General features: G+C 41.9%; 1 protein-coding gene across 1 annotated transcript in view; it reads right to left on the bottom strand.

Annotated features, from left to right (window-relative positions):
- ern1 (endoplasmic reticulum to nucleus signaling 1) overlaps positions 1-18,458 on the bottom strand; it is an 85,434-nt gene that overhangs the window by 7,573 nt on the left and 59,403 nt on the right. The window contains exons 13-20 of the mRNA XM_072558898.1: positions 12,756-13,020; positions 11,247-11,337; positions 10,883-11,072; positions 9,471-9,570; positions 7,844-8,043; positions 6,330-6,477; positions 5,577-5,704; positions 1,102-1,225 (exon numbers count right to left, since the gene is read on the bottom strand). Of these exons, the coding sequence (XP_072414999.1) occupies positions 1,102-1,225; positions 5,577-5,704; positions 6,330-6,477; positions 7,844-8,043; positions 9,471-9,570; positions 10,883-11,072; positions 11,247-11,337; positions 12,756-13,020 (1,246 nt within the window). The remainder of the gene's footprint in view (positions 1-1,101; positions 1,226-5,576; positions 5,705-6,329; positions 6,478-7,843; positions 8,044-9,470; positions 9,571-10,882; positions 11,073-11,246; positions 11,338-12,755; positions 13,021-18,458) is intronic.

Raw genomic sequence — 18,458 nt, 5'->3', positions numbered from 1 at the left:
TCGTCTGTGGCACTGAATTCTATAATTCCTTTATAAAGGCCGATAAGAAAATTACTAGGATAACAAATATCTTGCTGTGCCACTAAATAAACTGCATCCCTGCCAAATTGCCCCTACCCCAGGCTGCTGCAGGTCACAGATTCCTCCATCACAAGGTGGGGCAGATAGCTGACTGAATGAGAAAGGCAGGAGAACCTCTTCAGTCAAAACCACTGACCTCATTAAAATCCAGACTGGCTTTGAGAGTTCCACATTCGAACAGCAACTACAAAGTACAGAGACTGCAATCCCTGTGCACCCACACGCTACCCAACTAGAAATGAACAAGGTAAAAGTTGGGACAACTTTCATTTGAGAAGAATGGGATTGCACAGTGGCTCAGCGGTTAGCACTGCTGCCTCACAGCACGAGGGACCTGGGTTTGAATCCACCCTGGGGTGACTATCTGAGTGGAGTCTGCACGCCTCCTGGTGTCTGCATGGGTTTCCTCCCACAGTCCAAAGATGTGCAGGGGAGGTGGATTGGCCAGACTAAACTACCCATCATATTCAGGGATGTGTAAGTTGGGTGGATTTCCTATATGAAATGCAGGGTTATGGGGACAGGGTAGGATCATGGGTCTGGGTGTGATGCTCTTCGAAGTTCAGCGTGGACTCGATGGGTGGAAAAGCCTGCTTCTGCACTGCAGGGATTCTATGATTAAAAAAGCAGAAGAGAATCTGAAGGAGATGTCTGCGGATATTAACAGGAACATGAACATAATTTCAAGACACAGTGACTCACGCTGAGCAAGGAATCAGATTTTAGGTGAAGGCTTAATTACAAAAGATTTGCACAAACATATTCTTTGCAAAACTTATTTCCTCCTTCCCTGAGCATGGTCAAGTGAAACAATAACTTCACATGATTCATTTTCTTTTGTAAAGATACAATAAATAACTGACAGCATTGTAAAAATTAACAGTGACAATACCAGGCCACTGATTTTATACACCTATTACCAATCTCACCAGAACAGGGATGGCTGTGAGTACATTCACTCTTGAATCATGAGAGAGAATGAATCAGCATAACGTCAAGTCAGCCACATGAGCTGCTCACCTGTCTGCAGAGGTACAGTGATGTGCTCTTTCCAGTCACCTTGAACAACACTTCGTCCACCTCTCTCCAGTTCTCGCACTATTGGTCCATCCAGAGGCTCCTTTTCTATTCGATCACTGACATCCTGCAATGATTAACCCACAATTACAAGACCCGACATGATTCCTAAGGTCATGTTGTGTTTGTCGGTTGTAACAGAAATGGAATCTTTCCTGTCTACGTACCTTTTCTGCCTTTACACTCGCCATTTAAAGACACAAAAGGTTCTCTTGTACCCTGATGATTTGGCAGCTACAATCACTTTCTGGAGAGGGAGGGAAAGAGGGAGTCTGACACACCCATAGTGCACCCTTTAGAAAGGGAATTCCCAAAGTGATTTTGAACTAGTGAGAGTGGAAGAATAGTGATACAGCTGAGAGTCAGGACAGGGTGGGGTTGGAAGGGAGCTTGCACTGTTCCCAAGCATCTGCTGCTTTTGTTTTTTGAGGAGGTAAAGGTCATAAATTTGGAAGGAGCTTGGTGAGCTCATGAGTGCACTTTCTATGTGGTATACACTGCTATCACATATTTGTCAGCAGTGGAGAGAATAGAAGTTGTAAGTACTGGATAGTGTCAAGACGGCAGTCTTGTCCTGGATGGTGTCAAGATTGAGTTCAGTTGGAGATACGTCCATCCAGACAAGTGGGCAGCATTCCATCACACTCCTGACCTGCAGATAGTTGAGAAGCTATAGGGATTCAGCTAGTGAGTTACGTCATGGAATTCCCAGCCTCTAACCAACTATTACAGGCACACTATTTACATTGTTGATCCACTTCAGCTTCTGCTAACACCCAGGATTTCAATAATAGCAATGGCATCGGACATTGAAGGGAAATGGTTAGATTTTCTCTTGTAGATGGTCATTACCAGATCTTGTGACATGAATGCTGCTTGCCACTGATCTCCCCAGGCTGGGATGTGGTCCAGGCCTTGCTGTATATGGAGGCATGGACTGTTTCAGTATGAGGAATCATAAATGATGCTGAATATTGCACAAACAATTGTCAACATCCTAATTTCTGATCTGACAATGGAGGAAGATCATAAATGAAGCAGCTAAAAATGGTTTGGCATAGGATACTGGCCTGAAGAAGTTCTTCAGAGATGTCCTGGAGCCGAGATGATGGTCTTCCAACAACCATAACCATCTTCCTTCATATATATGACTCTGCCTAGTGGAGAGTTTTCCTAAATGATTTCCATTGACTCCAGTTTTGCTAGTGCTCTTTAATGGCACACCCAGTCAAATGTGGCCTTAATGTCAAAGGCACTCTCAGCTCACCTCGAGTTCAGCTCTTTTGACTATATTTGGACCAGAGTTGCAATGGGGTCAGGAACCTAGTAGAACCCAAACTGAGTTTCAGCAGACTCACTGCTAAGTCAATGCTATTTGAAAGCACTTGTCAACAATCACTTCCATCATTACAAATACATAAAGGACAAAAGGGTAACTAGGGAGAGAAAAGGGCCTCTCAAAGATCAGCAAGACAGTCTTTGTGTGGAGCTGCAGGAGATGGGGGAAGATACTAAACAGGTATTTTGCATCAGTGTTTACTGTGGAAAAGGACATGGAAGATATAGAATGTAGGGAAGTAGTTGGTGACATCTTGAAAAATGTCCACATTACAGAGGAGCAAGTGCTAGATGCCCTGAAACACAAATGTGGATAAATCCCAGGACCTGATCAGGTGTACCCTAGAACTCTGTGGGAAGCTAGGGAAGTGATTGCTGGGCACCTTGCTGAGATATTTATATCATCAATATTCACAGGTGAGGTGCCAGAAGCCTGGAGGTTGGCAAACGTGGTGCCACTGTTTAAGAAAGGTGCTAAGGACAAGCCAGGAAACTAGAGACCAGTGAGCCTGATCTCAGTGGTGGGCAAGTTGTTGAAGAGAATCCGGAGGGACAGGATGTACATGTATTTGGAAAAGCAAGGACTGATTAGGGATAGTCAACATGGCTTTGTGCGTGGGAAATCATGTCTCTCAAACTTGAATGAGTTTTTTGAAGAAGTAACAAAGAGGATTGATGAGGGCAGAGCGGTAGATGTGATCTATGTGGACTTCAGTAAGGTGTTCGACAAGGTTCCCCATGGGAGACTGGTTAGGAAGGTTAAATCTCATGGAATACAGGGAGAACTAGCCATTTGGATACAGAACTGGCTCGAAGGTAGAAGACAGAGGGTGGTGGTGGAGGGTTGTTTTTCTGACTGGAGGCTTGTGACCAGTAGAGTGTCACAAGGATCAATGCTGGGTCCAGTACTTTTCGTCATTTATATAAATAATTTGCATGTGAGGTATAGTTAGTAAGTTTGCAGATGACACCAAAATTGGAGGTGCAGTGGACAACGAAGAAGTTTACCTCAGATTACAACAGGATCTGAACCAGATGGGCCAATGGGTTGAAAAGTGGCAGATGGAGTTTAATTCAGATAAATGCAAGGTGCTGCATTTTGGGAAAGCAAATCTTAGCAGGACTTATACACTTAATGGTAAGGTCCTACAGAGTGTTGCTGAACAAAGAGCCTTGGAGTGCAGGTGCATAGCTCCTTGAAAGTGGAGTCGTAGGTAGATAGGATAGTGAAGAAGGCGTTTGGTATGCTTTCCTTTATTGGTATTGAGTACAGGAATTGGGAGGTCATGTTGCAGCTGTACAGGATGTTGGTTAGGCAACTGTTGGAACATTGCGTGCAATTCTGGTCTCCTTCCTATCGGAAGGATGTTGTGAAACTTGAAAAGGTTCAGAAAAGATTTACAAGAATGTTGCCAGGATTGGAGGATTTGAGCTACAGGGAGAGGCTGAACAGGGTAGGGCTGTTTTCTCTGCAGCTTCAGAGGCTGAGGGGAGACCTTATAGAGGTTTATAAAATTCTGAGGGGCATGGATCGGATAAATAGACAAAGTCTTTTCCCTGGGAGGGCAAAGTCCAGAACTAGAGGGCATAGATTTAGGGTGAGATGGGAAAGATATAAAAGGGACCTCTATGGGGCAACATTTTCACGCAGAAAGTGGTACATATATGGAATGAGCTGCCAGAGGAAATGGTGGAGGCTGGTGCAATTACAACATTTAAAAGGCGTTTGGATGGGTATATGAATAGGAAGGGTTTGGAGGGATATGGGCCAAGAGTTGGCAGGTGGAACTAGATTGGGTTGGGATATCTGGTCGGCATAGACTACTTGGATCAAAAAGGTCTGTTTCCGTACTGTACGTCTCTATGACTCCATGTTCCTGATGATTGAAAGCAGGCTAACGGGGCAGTAATTGGCTGGGTTGGATTAATTTTTTTTTCTTTTGTTAATGGGACATATCTGGACAATTTTTTTCACTGCCACGTAGGTGTTAATATTACGGCTGAGCGGCCACAGGAGTGCAGCTAGTTCTGGAGGATAAACCATTGCTACTATTTGGCAAGTTGTTGTTCAGGTTCTGTAAAATCATCACAGTCCCAGTGAACCATCGGCTGCTCTCTCGTTAGAGAGAAATGACTGGTAGTGGTTTAACGTGAGGGTCACCATAACTCATAGCAAGGAAAGAGGTTGAGAAGTCGAGGCAGTCATAGTAATCTCAGCCACTGCAGAAATCAAACCCACACTGCTGGCAGCACAAATTAGCCAATCTTTGCAGTATCCACCGTATTCGGCAATTTCTCAATATTACACAGAGTAATCAAAATGGCTAAAGACTGGCACCTGTGATGCTGGTGGCTTTAGGAGGAGACAACAGATGGTTCATCCACTCAACTCTGTTGTAGGATTACTTAGCTCAGTACTGAGTTTTCCTGTCTCTGCAGTGTTAAGTGGTCTCAGCTAGAGACAGTGGAAGCTCTCTGACTGGACTTCCTGCACTCAACGTCAGGGAAGGAGGTGAAATAGTAACTGGCTGATACTTCAGCTCATTAAACTGATGACAACACCCAAACTCTGGGTAGGAGCAGGTTTAAACAAAGCTCTCTAATCTCTAAGTTTGAAATAAGTTTGCTCATGACTGGGGAAAGTAGAGGAGCACAATCTGAGTTCAGGAAAGGAGATGGCAAGAAAAGAAAATGAAAGTGTAAAAGAGAAAATTAAAAACCACCAATCTACAGATGCACAAGTATACTGAACAGCCTTTGGATTCACACTTACAACAGTTAATACATAATCCCTTTAAAATAAAGATTCTTCCCTCACCAATAAGCTCCTCAAGATGGAGTGCAGCAAAGGAGCGAATTGCCAAAAACATCTACCCCTCTCAGACAGACAGGCAGGAATAAAAGTTTGAAAATGCAGGGAAGGCACTCCATAAGGGTACTTATCCCTTGCAAGTAATGTCCTCTAAATACTCTTTTGTCTCTGAAATCAACAGTATTAAGCATCTAGCAAAGAACATTTGAAGGAACATTTGAAGACGACAGTGGAAGGAATGTGCTCATGCAAGGGAAAATAAACAAACCTGGAAAAACTGAAGCTGTTTCTCAAGACTCCAAAAGAAAGGATTTTTCAGCACACACTTTGCAGACGGACGTTTCTGTGGGTCCATGTTTATCATTTCCTTAATTAAGTCGTGAGCAATAATATCCGCTAGAAAGAGACAGAAATACACAATGAATGTCAAATTCATCAAGCAACAGTCAAACGTGCCTGGAACGAGATTGCTGAAGGAAGGGATTGATCTGAATGCACAATTGAAGAAATAGAATCAGACCTTTCAGGTGTGTGGTAGGTGCAAAAAACAACTAATAATGTTAAATTCGAAACTGAGATCTGAGGTGCAATGAAAAGGTTAGTAACCCCTGGTTAAAATTTTCCCACTTTATACTGATGCAATGGAAATGCATTAGTCCAAGAATGTATGCTTAGGGTGATAGTTATTTAAGTGAAAAAAAATGGCTGTTACTTTTTCGAAAGAACTTTTGTTGCTGACTAATGCCTGCTGTCTTGTGTAATTTTAAGCAGAAAATTAATGCAATTCTTCCTTTAGTTTTACTAGAGGGGTGACAATTAAGCACAGTGACGCACTCTCATTCTGCTTCTGAGTAAGTCCAAATACTGATTGCATCAACCAAAATATAGAACATTATCACATGATAAATCTCCACTGCCCTTGGCAGGAGGCGTGTGTGTGTGTGTGTGTGTGTGTATGTATATGTGTGGTCAGGGGAGGGGGGGGGGGGGCATGGTTAGGGGCTACCTTTTTAAAACTCACCATGTACATCACACTTCAAATGTTGAAGGTTACTGACACCTAATAAAATATTGGCTTGTCGCTGCAGAGCCTTTCCAAATGGGTGATTGCCTTCGGAAATCACGTAGTAGAACAAACAACCAGCAGAGAAAATATCCACTGCACATGTCTGAGGACAAACAAATAAATAATTGCTTTAAAGAATGAAACAGATTCAAATACTCTAACAATATGCTTGAAAAATTCAATATCTTTTTCTGTTCATTTTCAGTAACCAGGTAATCTTGTTCAATGCTGAAAACAGTTTGCTAATTAATATTATCATCAGTCTCTGCATTTCTCTCATTCGATATGGCTGAGCTACCCGCTATCTTGGAGGCAGCCATTTTAAATGATGAGCTGAGCTGAAATACCTTGATTAAAAAAATAAAAACAGCAACTGCTGAAAATCTGAAATAAGAAAATGCTAGAAATATACAACAAACAGACAATATCTGGAGAAAGGAACAACGTATTAATTGTTCAGTTTTAAATTTTATAAATTAAAACAGTTACATTTATGTCTTTACACAGTGCAGGAACTCAGGGAGAATCTGCAGTGCTTAATTAAGTCATCCTGAATTTTCAGATACACTCTACGTTGATTGCATTGGGTTGAAAGATTGGTCAACAATTCTACAGATATTCAATGTCCAGCAACAAAATTTGATTTCCAGAGAGGGACAGAGACAGAATATTCTGGGGACATGGATTCAAAACCCACAAAGGCAGATGGTGAAATTCAATTAAATGAAAATCTGGAATTAAAAGCCTGCCTAATAGTCTAGCCATTATACCATTATCAATTGTCAGAAAAACCCTTTTCAGGTTCACTGACCTCATAGAGCCATCCTTACTTGGTCTGACAAGGAGTGACTGGAGATCGAAAGTGATGTACTGGACTCTGAACTACTCTCTGGGCAATTAGGGATTTGCAATAACTAGCCAGCAAAGTGAACACCCCATTAATAAATAAAAACACACAATCTTACTACCAAGCTCTAACATCAGTATCAATTAGCCACGAACAAATTCATGATAAATATCTTACTAGCACTCAAATACAACAACTAGAACAAGTTTGCCAACAGATTGCTTGGATTCTAACTTTTAAAAAAAATCTCAATTCTTTTGAGGAAAAGCTGCAGGGTTGATACCCTGAACAAGATAAAGTGGGGATTGAACCCTTTTTGCCTCTGAACCAACCCTGTGTTTTCTATTTGTAAAAGTGAACAATGAGAATTGCATGAACTGTATAATGAGTAGCTCAAATGGGGATATAGCCACCTTACCTTATTGATGACTGGGGATGTTCAAAAAAATCTTAGTATAACAAAGCAATTTAAACGGTCTGATGATGACGACAATAGTTTTCCATAGGAGACACCAATTATCCTGTACTCCAAATTATTGTTTCCAATTCTCTCCAGACTCTGGGAATTGGAAGCTTTCAGAGTAACTACAGCTGGCAGTGTCAGCCCCAATTGCTAACTCACCGGATTTGCCTTGCAATCTTCATTTAGCACTTCTGGTGCAATCCAACCTTCTGTGCCAGGCACTCCAGATCTGCGGCTGAAGCTGTGTCTGCCCACTGCTAGCTTCTTGCAAAGACCAAAGTCAGAAATCATGGCTTTCACTCTCCCATGGGCGTTAGGCATTGAGATTAAGATGTTGTGTGGTTTCAGGTCTCTGTGAACTAATCAGACTTTTGGACTTTAGAAGCAAGTGACAACACAATGCTAAATAGTAGACACGATCAAGGTTCAGTGAAGTATTCAAGCCACACTTTTTTTTCCAAAAGAACATTGTAGAATCAAGTTGTACATAGATATAGCAATGTAGTTTACAGGTCAAATAATTTAAAGAACACAACAAACTCACTATAGTAGTTTGAGAATTTAAAATCCTGAAATGTAAAGAAAATGAGCATTTGCAAAAAAATTACTATGAAGTAATCAGACTGTTGTGAAAACTTAATTAGCTAATGAGTAACCAGTCGGGAAAGGAAGATGCCACCTTTGCCTGGTATGGCAGACGTGCAGGTCAATAAAGTTGTGTTGGACTCTCAGCTGCACTATGAAGTCAGCCGTATCAAACTCTGCCTATGTGTCAAATGTCAGCCTTGCCAGTAATCCTCACATGAATAAAATTTTTAAATGCCACTTGATACCAGCACAATTATACCAATCTGCAGTGACTTGTGTCAGAAAGAATAAGGAATAGACCACATAGGAGATCCCATGCTAAAAAGCGAGGGGCTGATAGTTGCTTTTTGCAGACTTCGCACCACACAATACCAACCGTTGAATGCAGTTACATCACTTGTCACAGTGGCATGTGAACTTCTGACATTTGCCTGGACTGCTGGCTCAAGAATAATTAGACAACTGCACCCACTTAGAGTTAACATTTTTAATGCTTGACACTGAATCTGTTGCCTGCTAACTTGTAGGAAAGTTAGGCAAGCACATCTGAATCAACAGCCCAATAGTTCCATTACTGCAAGGCAAACGTTTTTGTTCCAATAGTGGACAAAAGCATTAATGCACAACAGGGTTGAAATTCTTACACCAGAAAGACTCCATGTTTGATTCTTCATCTGTTCTCATTTCAGATTGAGTAGACAAGTTTGGAATATTCAGAAGGTTCTTTCTACTGACTATGAGTAGTTCCTAAACATCAGACACAAAACTGCTGTGCACAATATTTACAACAGTTTTATAATTTAGAGATCAAAGCATAGAATGTGTAGAGTAAAACTTACAAGGATAAGAATACTGAACTTCCAACATAAGGAAAATGACTGAGGGTTAACCTCCTAGAGGTCTGTAAAATAATGAAAGGGTTTGGTCGGGTAGAAACCAAGAAAATGTTTTGCTTGTAGAGGAAATACAGAACTATGAGCCATAAACAGGATGGTATCCAATAATATGACAGCGAGGCCTTTGGGACCATACGGACTTCTTGAGTTAGATTTCTACAGCACAGTCCACCTGAAACCACAAGACTGAGGAGGCTGCATGTGAGAATACCACAAAGGCTGGATAAAACAGCAACATATTGATTGTACGCTGCTGTGCGTGTCAAGGACATTTTAAATTGCTGAAGGGAGTTGCTACTTACCAATATTCAGTGAGTGCAGATACGCCAGGCCAGATGTGGTTTGTTGAAGCAGAGGAATAGGCTCCAGACCATGGCGGTCAAAGTCCTTTTGTTCAACATACTAAGAAAGAGCAAAGAGTCATTTCTGAAAACATTAGAAGCAAAAAATCACATAAATCAAAACATTTAAAGAAAATCTTGGACTTGTGGAATTTTTTTATCATCAATGAAGCTTCAGTGGGTCCAATAAACTAGATTGTAATGTCATTCCTGCCTCCCTAATCCTTTGGTGGTTCTCTCCTTGTTTGCTGATGTCATTCACCTTGCTCACATTGCTGCTTTTCACAGCATTTTGTTTTAGTTCCTCATTTAACTGTAAAATTGCTATTCATCTTCATTGAAGACAGACAGACAAGTGACTGTGGTAGGCAGCCCTAAGGGACTGAATCTTTCACTTGGTGCCTCCTGAGTTGTGAAAGAACGCAAGTGTGGAACTGACTCTGCAGTTCCAACCAGTAGTCTTTCAAACTCAGTCCCAATAAATTTTGTCCACAGCCAGTAACAGTAACAAGTATCAAGGCATTTGCAGAGATCTAGGAGAAAGTGAGGACTGCAGATGCTGGAGATCAGAGCTGAAAAATATTTTGATGGGAAAGCGCAGCAGGTCAGGCAGCATCCAAGGAGCAGGAGAATCGATGTTTCGGGCATAAGCCCTTCTTCAGGAATGAGGAGGGTGTGCCAAGCAGGCTGAGATAAAAGGTTGGGAGGAGGGACTTGGGGGAGGAGCGTTGGGAATGTGATAGGTGGAAGGAGGTTAAGGTGAGGGTGATAGGCCGGAGAGATTGGGAAGAAGATTGCAGGTCAATGTGGTGCTGAGTCCGAGGGTTGGGACTAAGATAAGGTGGGGGGGAGGGGAAATGAGGAAGCTGGAGAAATCTGCATTCATCCCTTGTGGGTTCCTAGGCGGAAGATGAATGCTCTTCCTCCAGCCGTCATGTTGCTATGGTCTAGCGATGGAGAAGGCCAAGGACCTGCATGTCCTTGGCGGAGTGGGAGGGGGAGTTAAAGTGTTCAGCCACGGGGCGGTTGGGTTGGTTGGTCCGGGTGTCCCAGAGGTGTTCTCTGAAACGTTCCGCAAGTAGGCAGCCTGTCTCCCCAATGTAGAGGCCACATCGGGTGCAGCGGATGCAGTAAATGATGTGTGTGGAGGTGCAGGTAAATTTGTGACGGATATGGAAGGATCCCTTGGGCCTTGGAGGGAAGTGAGGGGGGAGGTGTGGGCGCAAGCTTTGCATTTCTTGCGGTTGCAGGGGAAGGTGCCGGGAGTGGAGGTTGGATTGGTGGGGGGTGTGGACCTGACGAGGGAGTCGCGGAGGGAGAGGTCTTTCTGGAACACTGATAGGGGAGGGGAGGAAAATATGCAGAGATCTCACCTCCTGCAGCGTAGCTGCACAGAGCTCAGTGGCTATGTACTGGAACTGACGGTCCTTCTCTGTGCAGAAATAACGGATTACATTTGGGTGCTCGTCAGATTCACGAAGCAGCTGAACCTCACGGTCGGCAAAACTGAAGCATTCCGGCAAAATCCTTTTCACTGCAACATATCGATCATCAAATCTGCCCCTTGAAAAGGCAAATTAGCAAAGTTAGCAACGGTCAGAGCTTAAAATAGAATCATCTTTAAAGTCAGATAAGAGGTAAGAAAGCTGGTTTCACTTCTCTATACCTCAGGAGACAAAAAGAAACATTTCTCCTTCAGCTATTATAGTTTATATATTATGAATGAATCAAACCTACTTGAACACAATAGTTCCTTCAGCACCATGTCCCAGTACATCTTTTGGATGAAACAAAATTTTTCCAACTCTCACAATGTCAGAATCATCATCTGAGGAACAGGAGAAATAATATAAGGCTAAATCAAAAATAGTGCAGATGCAGCAAATGTTAAATACAAAGAAATTAATGGAGAAACTTAACATGGGAGGCACCATCTGTGGAAAGAGAAACAGAATTAACATTTGTTCCACTGCTGACAAAATTTCAGTTTCTCTCTCGACAGATACTGCCAAACCTGATGAGTTCCTCAAGCACTTTCTGCTTTCTGTTAATCAGATAAAGTTGTCATAGACAGCATGAAAACAGGCCCCTCGGGTCCAAGTAGTCCACACCGACCGTGCTCCTAACTGAACTAATGCCACCTGCCTGCATTTGGCTCATATCCCTCCAAACCTCTCCTATTCATGTGCTTATCCAAATGTCTTTTGTAACTGTGTCTGCATCCACTACTCCCTCATTTCACACACAAACTATTCTGTAAAAAATGTTGCCCCCATGTCGTTTTTAAAATTTACTCCTCTCACCTTAAAAATATGCTCCCTAGTTTTGAATTCTCCCCACCCTAGGGAAAAGGCCCTTGCTATTCACCTTATCTACACCTTCACGATTTTATAAACCTCTAAGGTCACCCCTCAACCTCCTACACTCCAGTGAAGAAAGCCCCAGTCTATCCAGCCTATTTTTATAACTCAAATCTTCTATTCCAGGCAACATCCTGGGAAATCTTTTCTGCACCCTCTCCAATTTAATAATATCCTTCCTGTAGCAGGGCGACAAGAGCTCACCAATGTCCTGTACAACCTCAACATGATGTCACAACTCTTCTACTCAAAGAGCTGAGCAATGAAGGAAAGTGGGCGAAATGCTTTCTTATCCACCCTGCCTATCTGTGCAGCTGTTTGAATGAGTTTTTAAATATCACGTTAATTTCATAATTACTGCTAGATGCCTTGAAATCATCCCTCCTCCAGAAGATAGTGACTGAATTTCTCTGAATTACAAAGGAGCTTTAACAATGGAATTGGAATGGATTTTGAGGAGACATGAGAGACCAACATGTTTCCCTGCACTGCTTCAATTTATCTTTCCTGAGCACAAGTGAGGTACAAATGGGCTGACCACTTAGTTATGATGTTGCTGACATTAGATGTGATCAACATCTGTCTCAAAAATCTTAAAGAATATCGAACTGTGCACTTGAACTTAAGAAAAGCTCCAATCAGATAATTGCTTCTTTTTGTTTGCAAATTACTAGTTTGGTGGTCATTCTCTATTCATCGAGGAAGGAAGGTCTGAACTATGGTTTCAGTACACAAACATTGAAGAATATGCATGAGATAGGTCAAACTGGATGAGACTAGTTTAATGATAACTAACAGTAAAACAGGACAGATCTTTTGTACTTTTATTCCTCTAACCTCTCGCTCTGACATCACTGCCTTCCCACCTCAGCCAGCCACACTTTACCTCCATCTTCTTGTTCTGTTGCTGAGCTGCCAAACTCAGAGATAGAATGATTAGAGTACAGTGAATGGTTCGATACTCGTGGAGATGCACTTGGTGTGTTGGTGCTTGAACTCTCGGTTCGCAATCTGGATGTTTCCAGGAAGTCCGATTCTGGACCCAGAAGAGGGGGTCGGAAAATAAGCTGCCGTTTCTGCATTAGTTCCAGCCTTTCCTCCAAGTGCTTTTGAAACTGTTGATGTTGCAACTGTTGCTGCTGCTGTACTGTCTAAAAAATACATATTTTAATAATTTTTGCAGAAAATGCATTGCATATGATTTTTTTAAAACACTTTAGCTAAACGTACACTAGTTGAGCAGATTCTAACCAGCAAACCTTGCCCTGACTTACCTGTATGACCCACATTGTGATAGTATTTTCTTTTTCACATCCAGATCCTTAACTTTACGTTACACAGAATTACCATAAGAAATAAGAGTGTAAATACAGCCATTTGGCCCATCGAGTCCACTCTGCCATTTAATCATGGCTGATGGACATTTCAACTCCACTTACCCGCACTCTCACCGTAGCCCTTAATTCCTTGAGAGATTAAGAATTTATCAATCTCTGCTTCAAAGACATTTAACGCCCCAGCCTCCACTGCACTCTGCGGCAATGAATTCCACAGGCCCACCACTCTCTGGCTGAAGAAATGTCTCATTTCCGTTCTAAATTGACCCCCTCTAATTCTAAGGCTGTGCCCACGAGTCCTAGTAACCCTGCCTGACAGAAACAATTCCCAATATCCACCCTTTCTAAGTCATGCATTATCTTGTAAGTTTCTATTAGATCTCCCCTCAACCTTCTAAACTCTAACAAATACAATCCCAGGATCCTCAGCCGTTCATTGTATGTTAGGGCCACCATTCCAGGGATCATCCGTGTAAATCTCCACTGGACACACTCCAGTGCCAGTATGTCCTTCTTGAGGTGTGGGGCCCAAAATTGGACACAATATTCTAAATGGGGCCTAACCAGAGCTTTATAAAGTCTCAGTTGCACATCACTGCTTTTACATTCCAACCCTCGAGACAAATGACATTACACTTGCTTTCTTAACTATGGACTCAACCTGCAAGTCAACCTTTAGAGAATCCTATATGAGCACTCCCAGATCCCTTTGTACTTTGGCTCTATGAATTTTCTCGGTGTTTATAAAATAGTCCATGCCTGTGTTCTTTTTTTCCCCCAAAGTGCAAGAGCTCGCATTTGCTCACATTGGTCTAAGAGATGGCTGATGAAATTCATTCTCTTAAATTGTCTAAATGTTTCTGTAGCCTCTCCACCTCCTCAGAACTACTTGACTGTCCATCGAATTTCATATCATTGGTGAACTTCGCCAGAATGTCCCACGTCTCTTCGTCCAGATCATAAGTGAACAGCTGCGGCCTCAACAGTGGAACCTGGAGGATACCACTTGTCACCAGATGCCACTCTGAAAAAGAACCTTTTATCCCAACTCTCTGCCTTCTGTCAGACAGCCAATAGTTCACCTCAAACACTATGGGCCCTCACCTTACTCATCAGCCGCTCGCAAGGCACCTTATAAAAGGCCTTTTGGAAGTCTAGGTAGATAACATCCCCTGGGTTTCCCTGGTCTAACCTACTTGTTACCTCTTCTAAGAATTCTAACAGGTTTGTCAGGCAAGACCTCCCCTTACTAAATCCATGCTGACTTGTTCTAATCCGACCCTGCACTTGCAAGAATTTAGAAATCTCATCCTTAATGATGGATTCTAGAATTTCATCTACAACCGAGGTTAGGCTAATTGGCCTATAATTTCCCATCTTTTGTCTTGATCCTTTCTTGAACAAGGGGGTTACAACAGCGATTTTCCAATCATCTGGGACTTTCCCTGACTCCAGTGACTTTTGAAAGATTATAACCAATGCTTCCGCTATTTCTTCAGCCCACCTCCCTCAAAACTCTAGGATGTAGCCCATTGGGGCCAGGAGATTTATCAATTTTTAGACCTCGTTACATGAGGTAGCAACAGATCAGAAACACAGTTTACATTCTAAAGAGACGCCCAGCTGCCTTACTGCAATTCACCCTAGTAATGTATCCATCTGCTCCTTCCTCCGTCATTGGCTTACTTAAATTCTTCTCAAATGGATCCATGCCTTTCCCTCAATCACTCCTCCACCTGGAGTTCCTCAGTTTTCACAATGTTTCCTTTTAAAGAACAGATACCAGATTTTTCATTTCCATTTTATAACCAGAGGTGATTCAAAAGAAATTTTAGAGCTAAATTCACATAAGTTGCAGCAGATGTTTTACTTTGTTTTTGTTACAATGGGACGATCTGATCTGGAGTAAAATAAGTGGTTTCATGGAATTCAACTTTGATCCTTTTTAAATCTAAAAACATTAAGGAGTCAGCAATGAGAAAAGATAATTTTGTCCATCCGATTTGTTCCTTCCCATTCCATCCATTAATAACTCATTTATTACTAGTCCCTTATTTATCCCCAATAGGAACAAGTGCCAATCATTTTGATAAATTCTTAAAGTGCTTTGGACAGATCACAAAAGTTTCCTATTTCATCAGAACAGCTTCAGCATCTGTAGCAAATTGGTCTTTGCTTCATTTATGAGAACTGTTCCCAATAGAAAAGTTGAGACAAGAAAGGAAATGGAGACATATTTTGAAATTTATCACTGGAAACTGCCTAAGTAGGTCTGAAGAAATTACGGTGGATTTGAAATGTTAATGCAGTTTCTCTCTTCAGACCAGCCAGACTTGCTGAGTTTCTCTAGCATTTTCTGTCTTTGTTTCAAACAGCCCACGTGATCATTTTCTTTCCTACTCACCATTGATCAGTATGGGGCAGCCCTGTATACAACTTCTTACACCGGAAGAATGTTTCAAGTTTGACCCATGCCTCAGATTATTTACTGCCATGTTGCTCAGAGATTTCTTTCCAGAGATTCCTTCAAGTGGCAAAAATGTAGGTGGGCACAGTGGAATTTGCCAGAACACTTAGGACTATTAGTACACAAACTCTGATCTGGGGTATCTTAATAGAAGACAGAAAATAGGCAGAGGACTAGGTCAATAGGCCCTTTGAGCAAATTCCACCACTCAACATCCAACTTATAACCTTGTCCTCTAAGCATTGTCAATGTTAACCACCTTACCAGGAAAGTGCAAAATGAGAAAGATTCCCTATCAGGAATGAGGAAAAAGAAAAATCAGGAGCCACTGCCAAGACAGAGAGCAGTAGTGATAAGTGACAGAGGAGGATTCATGGCTCACTCACCACAACTGAGGATAGCATCACAGAGGATCCAGTATCAAGTTCATTGGAAACACATTTGTATAAAACAGTAGATGAAAAATGGGAGAATTTTAAATGGGAGAATTTTAAAAGGGAAATGAATAGGGTGAAATACAGGTATACACCCATGAGAATTAAATACGAGGTTTACAAGGCTACACTCTAGATGACAAAAGATATTGATGAGAAAATAAGGAAAAAAGGGAGGTTATATGATGCACAATGGAATAATAAAAGGATAGAACATCAGAAAAAAGTATCTTGAATTCAGGACAGAGGCTAAGACTAGAATAAGGTAGACTAAAAGGAGGACTGAGAAAAGGATGGCAGGGTGTGCTTAAACAAACAGTGAAATGTTCTTCATATTAAAAGCTTAGTGAAGGATATAGTGAGGCACAAGGTAAGTTGCTCACTGAAACAAAGGGAATGGCAGAGGTACGAACTGAACACTTTGCTTCTGTCTTTACCAAATTAGAAAATGGTGACAATAGCCCAGTTGAAAATGTGAGTGTTGAGCAACTGAGCAGTAGAGTGATAGATAAAGAAGAGGTGCTAAAAAAGCTGGCAGCACTCCAGGTAGAAAGAAAAAAAAATCACCAGGCACAGAGGGATGCATCCAAGATTGCTGAGAGGGGTAACCCAGAAAACTACACACTTGTCAGCTTCACCATAAATAGTGGGAAAACTGATGGTGACTATAATACAGGATAATATACACATACACTCAGAAACATAAGTTAATACTTGACAGTCAACATGGCTATGTCGGAGGTGGGGGGGGGGGGGTCCTGTCTAACAAATGTGAGTTCTTTGACAAGGTGACACAGGTAGTGGATGAGGGTAGTGCTGTGAATGCTGTTTATTTGGACATTCAGGAAATATTTGATATGATGCCACATGATAGGTTGGCTGGCAAATGTTTGGGATTGATGGATCCTTGGTAGCATGGATCAGAAGTTTGTTAAAAAGATAGGGAACCAAGGGTAGGTATGGATGTAGGTTTGCTCGCTGAGCTGGAAGGTTCATTCCCAGACGTGTCACCACATTACTAAGTAACATCTTCAATGGGCCTCCAGGCAAAGCACTGCTGATAATTCTTGCTTTCTATTTATAGGTTTGGGTTTCTTTAGGTCATTTCCCATGGTGATGTCATTTCTTGTTTTATACAAGGTATTCAAAAAGAATGGGTACCCAACGAACACAGTCTGCCGATTTCTCAGCAACAAACCCGAACAAGCTGACAAAACACGTCCACAGACACCTTAGCCACTCTCCCCTACATCAAAGACATCTCGGAAATGACTGCCAGACTACTCAGACCTCTTGGCATCATCATAGTCCACAAACCCACCAACACACTAAAACAGCAGCTAATTAACTTGAAAGACCCTATACACACAACAAGCAAAATTAATGTTATTTACAAAATATTTTCAAGAACTGTAACAAATACTACATTGGACAAACAGGCAGAAAACTAGTCACTAGGATACATGAACACCAACTAGCCACAAAAAGGCATGACCCTCTCTCATTCGTATCCTTACACAAAGATAAGGAAGGACACCACTTCAACTGGAACAGCACATCCATCCTAGGACAAGCCAAAGAAAGACACGCACAAGAATTCCTAGAAGCATAGCATTCCAACAGTCACCCTGTTAACGAACACATCAAGTTAGACCCCATCCACCACCCCCTGAGAAAAAGAACAGGAAATAACATCACCAACTCAAAGAAACGCAAACATATAAATAGAAAGGAGGAATCATCAGCAGTGCTTTGCCAGTGGCCCACTGAAGACGTTACCTAGTTGGGTGACGAAACGTCTGAAATTGAGCCTTCCAGCTCAGCGAGCAAACCTAAATCCAGAACCTCAACCTGAGCTACAAATCTCAAAACTTGCTAAAAGGGTAGGTATAGATGGGGATTTCTCAGACTGGATACAAGTTGGAAGTAGTCTTCCAACTACAAGTATGGGATCCTTGCTCTTTCTGATTTACATAAACAATTTGGAGATGGATGCACAGGGCAAAATCTCTAAACTTGCTAAGCTAGGAAGAATAGTGAATTGTAAGGATGACGTTGAGCAACATAAGAAGGACACTGACAAGTTGGCCAAATGGGCAGACACCTGACAAATGCAGAGAAATGTGAAGTAATGCATTTTGGTCAAAGAAACATGGAGCGACAATACAAGCTCAAATGGTTCAACTTTGTAGTGAGTACAGGAGTAGACAGACCTAGGGGTTCACACATTTAAATCTCTGAAGGTGGGCAGGCAAGTTGAAACAGTTAAGGCAGCTTATAGGATCTTTAGGTTTACAAATGGAGACATAGGATATAAAAGCAGGAAAGTGCTGCTACATTTCTAGAAATCA

The sequence above is a fragment of the Chiloscyllium punctatum genome, chromosome 39 (assembly GCF_047496795.1).
Source record: "Chiloscyllium punctatum isolate Juve2018m chromosome 39, sChiPun1.3, whole genome shotgun sequence".
Classification (NCBI taxonomy): domain Eukaryota; kingdom Metazoa; phylum Chordata; class Chondrichthyes; order Orectolobiformes; family Hemiscylliidae; genus Chiloscyllium; species Chiloscyllium punctatum.
The sequence above is the reverse complement of the archived record's forward strand: the minus strand, read 5'-3'. Positions and strand labels throughout refer to the sequence as shown.